Source organism: Acanthopagrus latus, chromosome 2 (assembly GCF_904848185.1).
Source record: "Acanthopagrus latus isolate v.2019 chromosome 2, fAcaLat1.1, whole genome shotgun sequence".
NCBI lineage: Eukaryota > Metazoa > Chordata > Actinopteri > Spariformes > Sparidae > Acanthopagrus > Acanthopagrus latus.
In genome coordinates, this window is record NC_051040.1 from 3,049,219 (window position 1) to 3,061,595 (window position 12,377).

The 12,377-nt window shown below is 46.4% G+C and overlaps 1 protein-coding gene across 3 annotated transcripts; it reads left to right on the plus strand.

Moving 5' to 3' along the window:
* The first annotated feature begins 64 nt into the window (after positions 1-64).
* On the plus strand, positions 65-11,182 carry zmp:0000000529 (WD repeat-containing protein 20). Of its 3 annotated transcripts, XR_005070249.1 has the most exons (5): positions 65-2,086; positions 6,259-6,441; positions 7,198-8,607; positions 9,068-9,246; positions 10,195-11,182. XR_005070249.1 is itself a non-coding variant. In XM_037071602.1 (4 exons), exons 1-4 carry the CDS (start codon positions 1,673-1,675, stop codon positions 9,113-9,115), a joined length of 2,055 nt encoding a protein of 684 aa, XP_036927497.1. In that variant the 5' UTR covers positions 65-1,672; the 3' UTR covers positions 9,116-11,182. The 3 variants fall into 3 exon arrangements, 2 of the variants coding, with proteins under 2 accessions (XP_036927497.1, XP_036927507.1); XM_037071602.1 differs by having other exon boundaries at positions 9,068-11,182; XM_037071612.1 differs by having other exon boundaries at positions 7,198-8,604; positions 9,068-11,182.
* The last annotated feature ends 1,195 nt before the right edge of the window (positions 11,183-12,377 follow it).

The window sequence follows — 12,377 nt, forward strand, 5'->3', positions numbered from 1 at the left end:
CAAAAGTGAAATCATCGAGTTTCATAGTCCGCAGAACATTTTTGGAGCTTCACGGTAAAACAGCGTTACAGCAGCTGAAGCAGCTGGGAGTTATTTTTAATACGTTAAAAAACAAACGTAAAGACAAACATGACGCGGGTCCGTACAGATCCTCCGGTGAAATCCAAAGTGATCTGAAAAGACGTTATTGACACCCACCCAAGTTTTTAGCTCTGTGCGGTAAATAACATCTTTTTTTCAAATTAATTTGGGATCTCGGAGCTTCCAGAGACTCCAGAGAGTTTTATGGAGCCATTTTATGTTTGTTTTCACTTTTGTTTTATGTTTTAAAACAAATCCCCGACCACGTCAGCGTTTCAGGAGAATGCTGCACCACTGTTCTGCTGTGAAGCTCCAGAAATGTTTTGTGGATTATCAAACTTCACCTCCTTTAAGAATCTCCCTCCGTTACTGTGTTTAGATGGAGCGAGCTGTGTCGAGGCCCTTACGTACCACCATGAGAAGATGATATTTAATATTTCAGCTCACTCGAAAGTCCTGACTGCCTCATGAGAAGCACAGAAGGAGATTAGCGTCTGCACAGATTTATTTGAAATGCAAAAACAAAACATTTCAGACGTCTGAAGGCAAATAAAGAGGCAGGAATGTGTTTTAACTGAGAGCAAATTACAGCCACATCATTCCCTGTTTTTAAAATTGTGCATTACAAATATCCAACATGAGTTAATTTTATTAGGGAAAGCAGTTTTCCATTTTAATATTTAATGTTCATTAAAATTAAGCAGCCTGTGGCACTAATCTCCCTCCATGTGAAGTTATTCTGTGTTGTTTTTTTGTTTTTTTTAAAAAAAGAGGCAAAACTACACAAATAGATCAATCATGGTGTTGTTTTCTCATGAGGGCGGAGCTATAAAGGGTCATTCTGTAGATTTAAGGGGAGAATTTAAAGATTTCTCTGTTGTCACGACTGAACAAACTGAATAAACAAACTGACCTTAAAGGCCAAACACAGTTTCACACTGTTTTGCTTGTTGTGTACAGGTGGCGGACCCTGCCACCTTTTCCTCACACAGTGTTCTGGGACAGCTTGTTTATTCACTCATGGAATAAATAAATATAAATATGGGGTTTGTGTAATTGTCTCGTTTGTATTGCGAACAGATTGAATTGTCTTCTTCAAGGCTGTGCAGCGTTGAAGAAGACAATTCAATCTGTTTGCAATAGAAATGAGATGTGCCCCTTTAAATGTGGGGTATGCTCAGTTGGTCGTCCGGACCGGATGCCCTCTCTTTACCCCCCGACTCCCCCCGGTGGAGAGTGCGCAGTGCCGGGCAGCAGCAGCAGCCGTCGACGCATCATCATCGCACGTATTTTACGCACAGTGGATGAACGGAGGCAGAGCCCCGGTGGAAGATGATGCTCACACCGGCTCAGGAGGGCTTTCTGTCGGGCTTCATCCATCAGGTCGCGGTGGTTCGGTCGCCGGTACTGGTGTAAAATGCACTGGATCGGACCGGGTGTGCTGGTCCGGCCTAGCTGAGCTCGGCTGCTGCGCTGCTCGCCGTCGCCTCTCCCATTTCTCTTCTAGGACTTTTTTTTCCTTTTTTTTCTTGTATCTTTATTATTTCCAGGTCAGAATCTCAGTTTCCTGTGCGGCTTGTTTGTACTAAAAATGGCCGGAGATGGCGGCGCTCTGAAGGATATCAATGAGATTAAATCCCAGTTCCGGACCAGAGAGGGCTTCTACAAGCTGCTCACCCTCTCGGACTCGCAGCAGCGGGGCGGGCTGCCGCGGGGTCCGTCCGCCGGAGCCACGCTGGGCCCAGGGGCCGGACCCGGTCCGATACCCGGCGGAGGGGTCGGGCTGCTGCAGGGGCCCGGAGCTGCCGCCGCCGCCGCCGCTGCAGCCGCCGCCGCCTCCTCCTCCTCCAATGCCGCAGCCAACTCCTCTCCGGCGGGCTTCCTGCCGCCGGTCCGGGTCTCCATGGTCAAACTGCAGCCCGAAGACCCGAGCGAGGAGTCGGAGCGGGTCTGCTTCAACATCGGCCGGGAGCTGTATTTCTACACGTACACCAACATCAAGAAGGTGAGCCTGCTCCTCCTGCTCCTCCTGCTCCTCCTGCTGCTCCTCCTGCTGCTGCTGCTGCCGGCCGGAGTGACAGATCGGACTGTCAGGGTTTAGCCTAGCCTAGCTTAGCCTAGCCTAGCCTAGCTTAGCCTAGCTTAGCATGCTAGCTGCACAGCTAAATGTGATGCCGTTATCTCGCGTTTCGTCATCCTCTCCACCTGAGCCGCTCTGGGTGTCGAGTGCTGCACAGAACAGCCTCACATCTGATACATGGAGCTCTGTGGTGTAAAGATGGAGCTGATGGAGCTGATGGAGCTGCATCCACTGATGGAGCTGCATCCACTGATGGAGCTGCATCCTCTGATGGAGCTGCATCCTCTGATGGAGCTGATGGAGCTGCATCCACTGGTGGAGCATCACCAGTGTTACTACTCCAGCTGCAAACAGCTGACAGCTCTCCATTCGCTGCATGTTTCACTGGCACCATGTGAACTGAGAGCTGCTACACTGTTAGTATGTGTGTTCAGCAGACCTCAGATCAGTCTGTCTGTCTGTCTGGAGCTGCTGTGTGTCAGCAAGGTGAATCAGTTCCCAGCAGTTCATCAGTCAGAGTGCATCACCACACGTCTCTGTGTCTCTCTGCGAACAGTTAGAAAACACTGTGAAAAGTGCCGCTGCTCACTTCACAAATCCAACATTTGGATTTGTGCACAACAGAAGGAGCTGTGTCTGTTTGTCCTCCAGCTTCTCCTCCCTGAGCTTGTTTTTAGCATTGCTAGCATGCACCACTGAATACTTAGAGGGCTGCACCGCTCGCTTCTTAATGAGGAATGCTAATAACCCATTTAGGAGGAGCTGGAGGACAAATGTAAGGAGCCTCTCCTCCTCTAACATCCACAGATCAATGAGGGAAACTGAGTCACAGACGGACCTTCAGATGAATTTGTTTTCTATTGTCTGAGTCATAATAAGTTGAATCCATGAGTACAGTAAATGTGGTCAGTTTGCCAGGAATGATGTCGGCGGCTCATCTGGTGCAGTTTTCACGGAGTCGCGTGATTTCTGCAGGAAATGTTCACATGCAAGTGATACAAATCACCATCAGAGCAGTCAGCAGTCGGTCCAGGTGTGAGCTCAGGCAGCAGAACGTCAAGTGATTTATACGACTTTACATCCTTCTTTCTGTCGGGGACCCTCAGGAGGAGATGATCCAACAGTGTCACGATGAAACCGTCTCTCGCTGTGCTGTTGCGTCTGCCACCAACTCTCCTGGGGAAAACGTAGGCTGACTGCTGATCCAGCCTGCTGCCATTTCTGTCTCTGTTATTACAGACGGAGTGAATGAATGCACTCGTGTTTTTGTCCTGTGTTGTCGGTAGCTGCTTCTCACAGGAGAACAGAAAGCAGCCCGGGTGAATTCAGACGATAATGGCACCTAGAGACACTCAGGGAGGGAAGCTGTCTGCACCTTAAAGCTGCCTGCTGCCAACACAGAGGGAGATGTAGGTAGAAATCATCCTGCGGTACATTTACTGTAGGAAAGTGGTTCTGATTCTGATGCGCTGATGCGATTCTTCCTCTCTTCACACCAAAACTTAAGATATTTGCCAGCAGCAGGTTAGCAGAGATCTGATGTCCTGCCACGGTGATTTGTAAGACGTTGTGTATCAGCTAAAAACTGTTGACGTCATTGATCCATTAACGGTTTTCCCAGAACACGCACACAACTCCAGAACTCACAGGCGGGATGGGAACGTGTCAGAGGCAGCAGGTCGGTGAACAGACAGAAGATCAATACAAGGAAAACTAAAAAGAAAGAGCAGCAATGAATGAAAACATTTATGATGGAAACGCTGGATCTTATAATGCAACTGCTAAAGAAATGTTCATCGTCACGTCTGGTAGAAACACGATCTGTTTAATAAGTTCTGCAGTGGAGCTGATTATTGATCTTAACGAGCAGTTTGTAAGATACTAGCATGCTAACCAGCTAGCTCCGTCCCGCGCAGCCTCCTGAAGACGTGTCACCTGAGAGGTGTTCAAGCAGCTTTACATCCCATCTGTTAGCTTTTACTGCAATAAATTAATATAATAAACTCACAACATGTCAAGAAAGGAAATACTCTGTACAGAAAAATACAACCACACACCGTCTGAATTTAAGTTTCTGTCTTCTCCTGGACTCAGACGAGCTGAACGGCCTCGTTAACTCATCGTAAAACAAATAGAAACTGAATAAAACTCACAGAAACAGTCTTGGTTTGTTTTTTCCACGATCACGTCTGCGAAGTGAAAATCTTCTGACGGTTTTCGCCTCCTGCTGATGTCCACCTCTGTCTCCTTCTGCCTCCTGCTGTGTCTTCTGGCTCGCTGAGCCGAGTTTTACCTTTTGAATTCCGACCACATTTTACAAATCCCACCTTTAATGCCTCCCAGACGTAGATCGTAAAATAGATATTTAGTGGTTCCTTCTCACTAAAACTCCCAGTAAGCTTGTATACATTTTGCAAAAAGTAAAACATGTTAACATGTTTGAAAGTGTTTTGGTTTTTTGGGCGTGACGTGTAACAGCAGTATTGCAGTGACTGATGAGTGCATACAGGTGATGTTTGGATGGTGCAGGTGTGACATGGTCTCAGTAGACGACTTGTGTTGTGAAGGCATTTACATTTCTTTTAAATCCAACATGGTGCCCTTGGATTTTTGCCCCTTTTCCTCTCCAGCACAGTTTGCTTTTACACCCAGAGGTCGAGGCATCTTTTCATATGCAAATCGTTAATCATCGCTATCTGTGTTGCCTCGTCTACTTCTCCTTCACCCGTTGACTTCCAACATTTCCTGGAATGCTTTCCTCTCGTGAAACGTCCCTGCAGAGACCACAGCCTGCACACACCAGCTCGAAACCACACGCTTTTTAAAGGGATGGAGACAAAATCTGCATGCATCAACGTTGTTTATCTGCGGCTGATGAAATCTTTGTATTTCTCCTCAACAGTGTGTCCATGCTTGATGTGACAGACTGCTGGAAGCTCATAGTAGCTTCATCTAAACTATCGAATGTGTTTCTACATGCAGAACAAAACTCTTCTTCAGTGTTCAAAGGGACATGAAATCTTGTGAACTGGTCCTGTTTTGATCTCAGTAATTTGCCAGTAATTTGTCGGTAAATTGTGTTTTTTATTTGTCACGATGAATATATTCTTTGTGTTTTATAAGCATCATCGTTTGTGGCTCCCCTTCATTGTATATTTAGATCTGCACAGGAAGGACTACAGTGAAATCCAGCAGAGATCAGGTGTGACCTTTCAGTTTGCACCATAGAACAAAAACATGAGCGAGTCTGTTTCCAGTCTGGAAATGCTGCTGCAGCCATGATGCTTTCTGGTCTTTTGTGGCGGCTGCTGGTGCGTCTTCACGTCCTCTCTCCTCTGGTCTCCTGCCCTGGAAATAGATCTCAGTGTGTCGTATTGAAGGATGTCTCAATTCCTAAAATGTGAGAGGAGGCTCGCTGGAGGTGAGCCAGGTGCACAGGTGCAAATGTCTTTTTTACCCCTGTGACCTATAAGAGGCGTGACAGACGGCTTGAATATGCAGAGCCATCTCACCTCGATGTCACCTTTTAGTTTTAAGTAATAGTTTTAGATTAAAAGTGAATATTAAGTTGTCCTGACGCCGTCTCATTCTGATGCCTGTTGCCTCGACTCTTCTCTCCTAAGATGTGAGGAGAGGAGGAAGGAATCAAGGAAGTACAAACTGAGAAATGAAAAGAGGGGACCGTCTTGTTTGATGGATTTCTCCCTGAATGACTGTTGAATGTCAGCTCTCAAGGAAACCCATTCTCCTTTATTCTGAAACCAGAAGCTGATGCTCACCATTTATCTTTTGTACGGATGAAAAATGTTGTTTTTTTTCCCAGCAGACTCTGATACTGCTGCCGTGGAAATATCTCAATGTGACTTTTTTGTCAACCCAAGCTTGCTGATCATTTGTCAAAAGAATAAAAACACATCACCGAATAATAAATGGGCCCAGAAATGTGAGATATATTGTCAGCAGATGTTTGAGATACCATGAATAGTTTTAGCGAGTCCTGCTTTCAGATGACCCCCCCAAAGAACCTCTGAACGTCCCTGAAACTTGGCTGTCCCTGGCTGATGATTTGTTGTTGTGTCGTGGTTCTCTGTCTGCAGGCTGTAGACCTCAGCAAGCCGATAGACAAGAGAATCTACAAAGGGACTCAGCCGACGTGTCACGACTTCAACCAGTACTCCGCCACAGCCGAGAGTGTCGCTCTCATCGTGGGTTTCTCCGCCGGACAGGTCCAGTATCTCGACCCCATCAAGAAGGAAACCAGTAAACTCTTCAACGAGGAGGTATCACACTTCGCTCTGTTTGTCTTTTGTTTTCCTCTGTGTTTTGGGGTTGCAGCTTTGTGTTGCTGTGATTAAACCCTCTTATAATACATCACAAGTGATTTGTCATTCTTGCATCGATTTCTATGCCCCAGTTTGGATGCTGCGATGCAGCCGCGAAATTCAGACCTTGTCCTCGCCGTTCTGCTTTGTTGTTCTCACATTCCTTCGATGCGTCTTCTGAACTGCCTCTCGCTGTTTAATGGGATTCTCTTTAATGGGATTCCCAATTGAATTTAGGAGATTGGGGGGGTGCATGTGTGCACTGCTGCATGCTGACTTTGTGTTTGTGTGTCTCCCAAATCTGTTCACCTCACTGGGATTTGCCTCTCTAAGTCGTTTTCTTTCCTCGTCTTCCACCGCCTGGTTTTCTCCCTCTGTTGCCTCTACCGCCGCCAAACTGTGTCTGCTGCAGCCTGGCTCTTAATCTCTACAGACCCTCTCTCTTTTCCCAAGCTTCCTTCATGTGTGCTCCTCTATCAGTAGTTTATATTGAGTGTTTTTAGATCACCCACTTTGCTAACAGTCAGGTGATCTTATATAGTGTCCACACGAAAGCACAGAAAAATCTAAAAATCAAACTACTGGTAGATCTGTATCTCTGCTTTTTCTCTGATCCGTTCTTTTGACCTCTTCCACCATTTCTTCTTCCCTATTTTCATCAAAATCTCTCTTTTTCCTTCTCCTTCGGTTCACTTCCTCCTCCCTGTTTTCCAGAGGTTGATAGACAAATCCAAGGTGACGTGCCTAAAATGGCTTCCCAAGTCGGAGAACCTGTTCCTGGCCTCCCACGCCAGCGGACACCTCTACCTCTACAACGTGGACCACCCTTGTGGCACCACGGCCCCACAGTACTCTCTCCTGCGGCAGGGTGAAGGCTTCGCCGTCTACGCCTGCAAAACCAAGACCCCCCGCAACCCCTTGTTACGATGGGCCGTGGGTGAGGGCGGCCTCAACGAGTTTGCGTTTTCACCGGATGGTGTGCATGTCGCATGTGTGGGCCAGGACGGCTGCCTGCGTGTCTTCCACTTTGACTCGATGGAGCTGCAGGGGGTGATGAAGAGCTACTTTGGTGGACTGCTGTGCGTGTCATGGAGCCCTGATGGGAAATATCTCGCCACGGGTGGAGAGGATGATCTGGTTACTGTCTGGTCATTTGCAGAAAGCCGCGTGGTTGCGAGAGGTCACGGCCACAAGTCCTGGGTCAATGTGGTGGCATTCGACCCCTTCACGACTTCCCTGGAAGATGAAGAGCCTATGGAGCTGAGCGGCAGCGAGGAGGACCTCCACCAGGGGGCACCAAATAACTCCATGCATTTCGGCCGGGTCCGAACAAGCAGCACGTTGTCGCGTCTCTCTCGCCACAGCTCCAAAGGTGGCGGCTCGGCAGCAGTCACATACCGGTTCGGCTCAGTGGGGCAGGACACTCAGTTCTGTCTGTGGGACCTGACGGATGACGTGTTGTACCCGCGCCTGCCGCTGTCCCGTGCCTTTACTAACACTTTTGGACCCTCGCTGTCCAACTCTGGCAGTGGCGGGGTCAACAGCACTTCAGTTGGGGGAGGAAGTGGAGGGGTTGAGGGGCACCATCACCCGCCTAACACTAACACCGGCACCTCCAACCCGCCAACGCTTCCCTTACCGCTTCCTCGCTCCCTCTCTCGCTCCAACTCTCTGCCCCACCCCGCTGTGGCAAACGCCTCCAAGGGCCCGGGTGCCTCGGAGGGCGGCGGGGGAGGAACAGGAGGGGGAGGGAGCAGCAACGCAGGAAACAGCACCCCTTTCAGCATCGGTCGCTTTGCCACGTTGTCACTCCAGGAGCGCAAGTCGGACAAGTCCGGTTGTAGCAGCGGGGTGGAGAAGGAGCACAAGAGGTACCACAGCCTGGGCAACATCAGCAAGAGCAACGACAAGATCAACGTAGCGCCAAGGAGCAACCGGCTGGACGCCGCCAAGGTCCTGGGCACCACGCTGTGCCCGCGCATGCACGAGGTGCCGCTGCTGGAGCCGCTGGTGTGCAAGAAGATTGCCCACGAGAGGCTGACGGTGCTGGTGTTCATGGACGACTGCATCATCACGGCCTGCCAGGAGGGTCTCATCTGCACCTGGGCACGGCCGGGGAAGGTGGTACGTCTTATATTAACTCTTTATGAGAACTATGTTGGATTACAGTCAATAATTTTACTACAACTTACAACTGTTTTCTTTCATGTGGACGAAAGTCCCAAGATGATTCATTATAGTTCACTGTCATGATAGTTCATTAAGTTTTAGCCAATTTGTGTCTGTTTTGTCAGTGAAGCTATGAACTTTTGTAAGTTCACTGTGATGCTCAGAGAACAAGTTTGTTTTCCTCACAGGTCAGTCAACAGTTTGTTGAGTAGATTTTTTTTTTTTACCTGGTGGATATTTCATGCTGCACTCTTCAAAGACTATGACTCAACAGTTGGAGATGATTTCACCTGTTTTCTCCTGGGCAACAGTTGGCTGTTTTTATCTTCCTGCACTTTAAAGTGGAGTGTAGATCTTCTTGGTCTCAATGTCTTTAGTGTCTAAACTTTCTTTCATGTTTTGTCTTCCTGTCCAGAACTTGACAGCACAGAACGGGAACTCTCCGAGTGGCACAGTGGTATAGCTGGAGGAGAAGCTTTGCACTCATCCCTCCCTCCATCTCCTCCTTGTCTTCCCTCTGTCACCGTTTCTACTGATCTTCAAACGTCACATTAGGGGCCGATAACCAGAGACCGTACCCCATCTACCACTGCAGTATTAAACCCTCAGTATTACTCTCTGTACTTGCCATGATCCAAACCCTATTCCTTAATGATTTCACTCCCACAGCTGCCAGTCTGGTGGGAAACACTTCCTGAATCTTTGACAGTATGAAACTAACACAAAGTCTTCAGACAGACTTAGCTGGTGGATCACAAGTGCTTGCTTCCATATCAGGCAGTGAGCCTGTCGCTCAGCACAGGCTGGGTTCTTGTTTCCAATATACATGATGTGGCCAAAAGTATGTGGACATTTATCTGGACTTGTTTTGTTTAGGTGAGACCAGTTTGTTCCTGTGAAGAGAAGTTTTAATACCACAGCATACGTAACATATTTTAGATAGTAGCATTCTTCAACTCAGCCTTTCCTGTTTCAAGATAGCGATGCCACCGTGCACAAAGGCTCGTAAAGAAATGGTTGTCCCAGTTCGGGTGGAGGAACTTAACACCGACTGAGAGTTTTAACTGGTCGCAAGCGGCGCTGCGTAACGTGGTGCGCCATTTTCAGCCCAGCACGCTGAATCTATTGTCCTGTTATCACCTTTCCAAACTAGCAGAGGACTTCTTTGGTTCTGGAATAACAACAATGATGTTAATGTGTACACACACCTTTGGCCTGTTATGTATTTAAACTTGAGCTTTGGTTCTGAGATGCTACTATTTTAGTGTTTTGTTAAAATTCAAAATTTCATGACTCAGTTGTTCGTTCTCAGTCTTCAGATCAACTGATTTTACTGTTACTATGCTATTTTTTGCACATCAAGTACAAAGATGAAGTCGTAACATGAGTAAGAAATCTGAAACGCTCAGTGTCTGATCCCTGATGTTTTCACCACGCTGTCTTCAGGGAGAGTTTCCCACCTTCTGCCACTGTGGGAATGAAAGTTTCCTCCCAGTTCTTCGGCCCTCTGCCTTCACGTTACTCGTCTGTGATTCTCTGCAGAAAGACTGCGTCGAACAGATCGTTTATCCCTTCATTCTGCAGCCCTGAGGGAGCGAACAGCAGGCCACACTTCATTCGTCCTTCACCCGATCCCTGCTCCTCTTTCCCCTTCATGCAAAAGACACTGCAAAAGCCACGGCCATTGTATTTAAGTTATTTATTTTATCACAAGACTGTGTAGTTATTTATAATGTAAATACTGAAAATACTCTATAAATACAAAAAGGACAAACATGTATGGAAATAATGACTTGACAGCAAGGAAGTGAAGAAAAAACAGGAAAGATGAAGAATATTAATATATGAAGATCCTTCTATTGTACATAGCAACCACAGTTAAAAAATGAATGTCTGCTGTTTTAGGGAACTTGAAGATGTCAATGTGTTTTTATTTTGTGTGATAGAGTTTCTCCAGTTTGTCCCCAAGAGCGAGCTGCGTTTAATCTTGCAAACGCAAACATTTTGGGTCCAGTGTGACTTTTTAGAGAGACCGACCCGAGTCGAGCACAGAGAGCAAATATTCAGAGCGGCTGCTCGGCTGAAAACCTCAGCCGACTGTCCGGAAATGAAACGGTTCTGAATCATCCGAATCCTCCCGAACATCATACGTGGACAAACAGCGTCTTAATGAATAACTTGCTCGTGAACAAACACACACTCTTGCACATTCCGAACGTACAACTGCTCTCTCTTATACACACACACACACACACACACACACGATGGTGTAGCATCATATTTACTGTGTCTTGGACTCCATTCCTGTTGCACCTGAATTGCCTCTTGCAAGAATTTGCACATAATGAACCCACAGTCCATCCTGAGCTGCCGTGAGAGACGAGAGGTGTTTTTGTCTTGTTTCATCTGAACTCACAGCTTGAGCTGCAACTAACGGTTATTATTCATGATTAATCGATGAGCTGTTTGGGCTTTAAAATGTCTGAAACTGCAACAAAATAAATGCCAATCAGTGTTTCCACAAGTCCAAGATGGCGTCCACAGATGTTTTGTTTTGTCCACAACCCAAAGATATTCAGTTTACTGTCAAAACAGGGGAAAGAAGGCAGAAAATGTCCATATTTAAGATTAATTAATCAGCAATTTATGATTCTATCATCGGTGACAGTGGATCCATTAGATGTTGCAGCTCTCCTATAACTCCACTGTTCACTTGATGTTTTTGGTACAGAGGATTTAACAGGTGCTCATCAGAAAATGAGTTTATGTCATGAATTGCATTTTCTCCCTTGTGATTTTGATTCTGCTCACTGATTCTGGTGCTCGTTGGATCTTTGTTCAGATTCTGGTCACATCTAACAAAAAACAAAACACGTTGCAGACAGAAACCACCTTTGTTTTTGCAGATTCGGGCTTCCTGCCAAAATGTTTCTTGTTATTTATTATTTTTTTTATTCTTATTTTTTCAGTTTAATGTTTCACATGCAGAGATGAACAGATTCTGAGGCGTCGTAAACATGAAAGGGGACGTTTGCTGCATGATGTGTCTCATCTTCGACAGACTTCCTGATAATCAGACTGAATGTCCCGTCTGACTTCCGCTGCATTATTCATTCTGACATTATGTTCATTCATCTGCTTTCTGTTTGTTATTTTGCTCTCAGCACCGAAGCTTCAGTGACGGTTAGAGCAGTTCATGTTTCTCATGTCTGTACCAGTTAATGAGTTGTTAGAACAGATGGCTTAAACTGAAAACAAATAACTTTTGGATGGAAGTGTTGTTGGTTACCAGAGGACACATACTGACTTTTAATCCAGCGGTCAGATTATAATTCTTACCTGTACTTTGGTTCATGACCTGCAAAAATTATTGAATTTCTGACTGTTTACTGCTACTAAGCAAATGTTAGCATCATGCTAAGTTAAAATGATGCACAGGATCAACGTTAATTTTCCAGTATGCAAGAACTCTAAAAATTCACTCAAAAATTAGCTGAAATTTTCAACAGAATGTGAAGAATGAACAGTTTTGACATTATGTGTGAGACATTTCTGTGTCGTGTTGCAGTTTTCTATTGAAGTTAGCATGTTAGCGTGCAGCTGTGATGATGTCACCCGTCTGATCTCCATATTTGTGGACATGTTTCTATCTCGAATCTGAAACAGGAAGCTGAAGCTTTCCCGCCTGCAAAGCTCTCAAACTGATTTGAATTCAGAACAATTTC

What these genes read in the sequence shown, in the direction of transcription:
- zmp:0000000529 (XM_037071602.1), top strand. Translation starts at nt 1,673, where the DNA reads ATGGCCGGAGATGGCGGCGCTCTGAAGGATATCAATGAGATTAAATCC. An exon ending in CGTACACCAACATCAAGAAG is followed by an intron (nt 2,087 to 6,258) that starts GTGAGCCTGCTC and finishes CTCTGTCTGCAG; the next exon opens with GCTGTAGACCTCAGCAAGCC. An exon ending in GGGCACGGCCGGGGAAGGTG is followed by an intron (nt 8,608 to 9,067) that starts GTACGTCTTATA and finishes CTTCCTGTCCAG; the next exon opens with AACTTGACAGCACAGAACGG.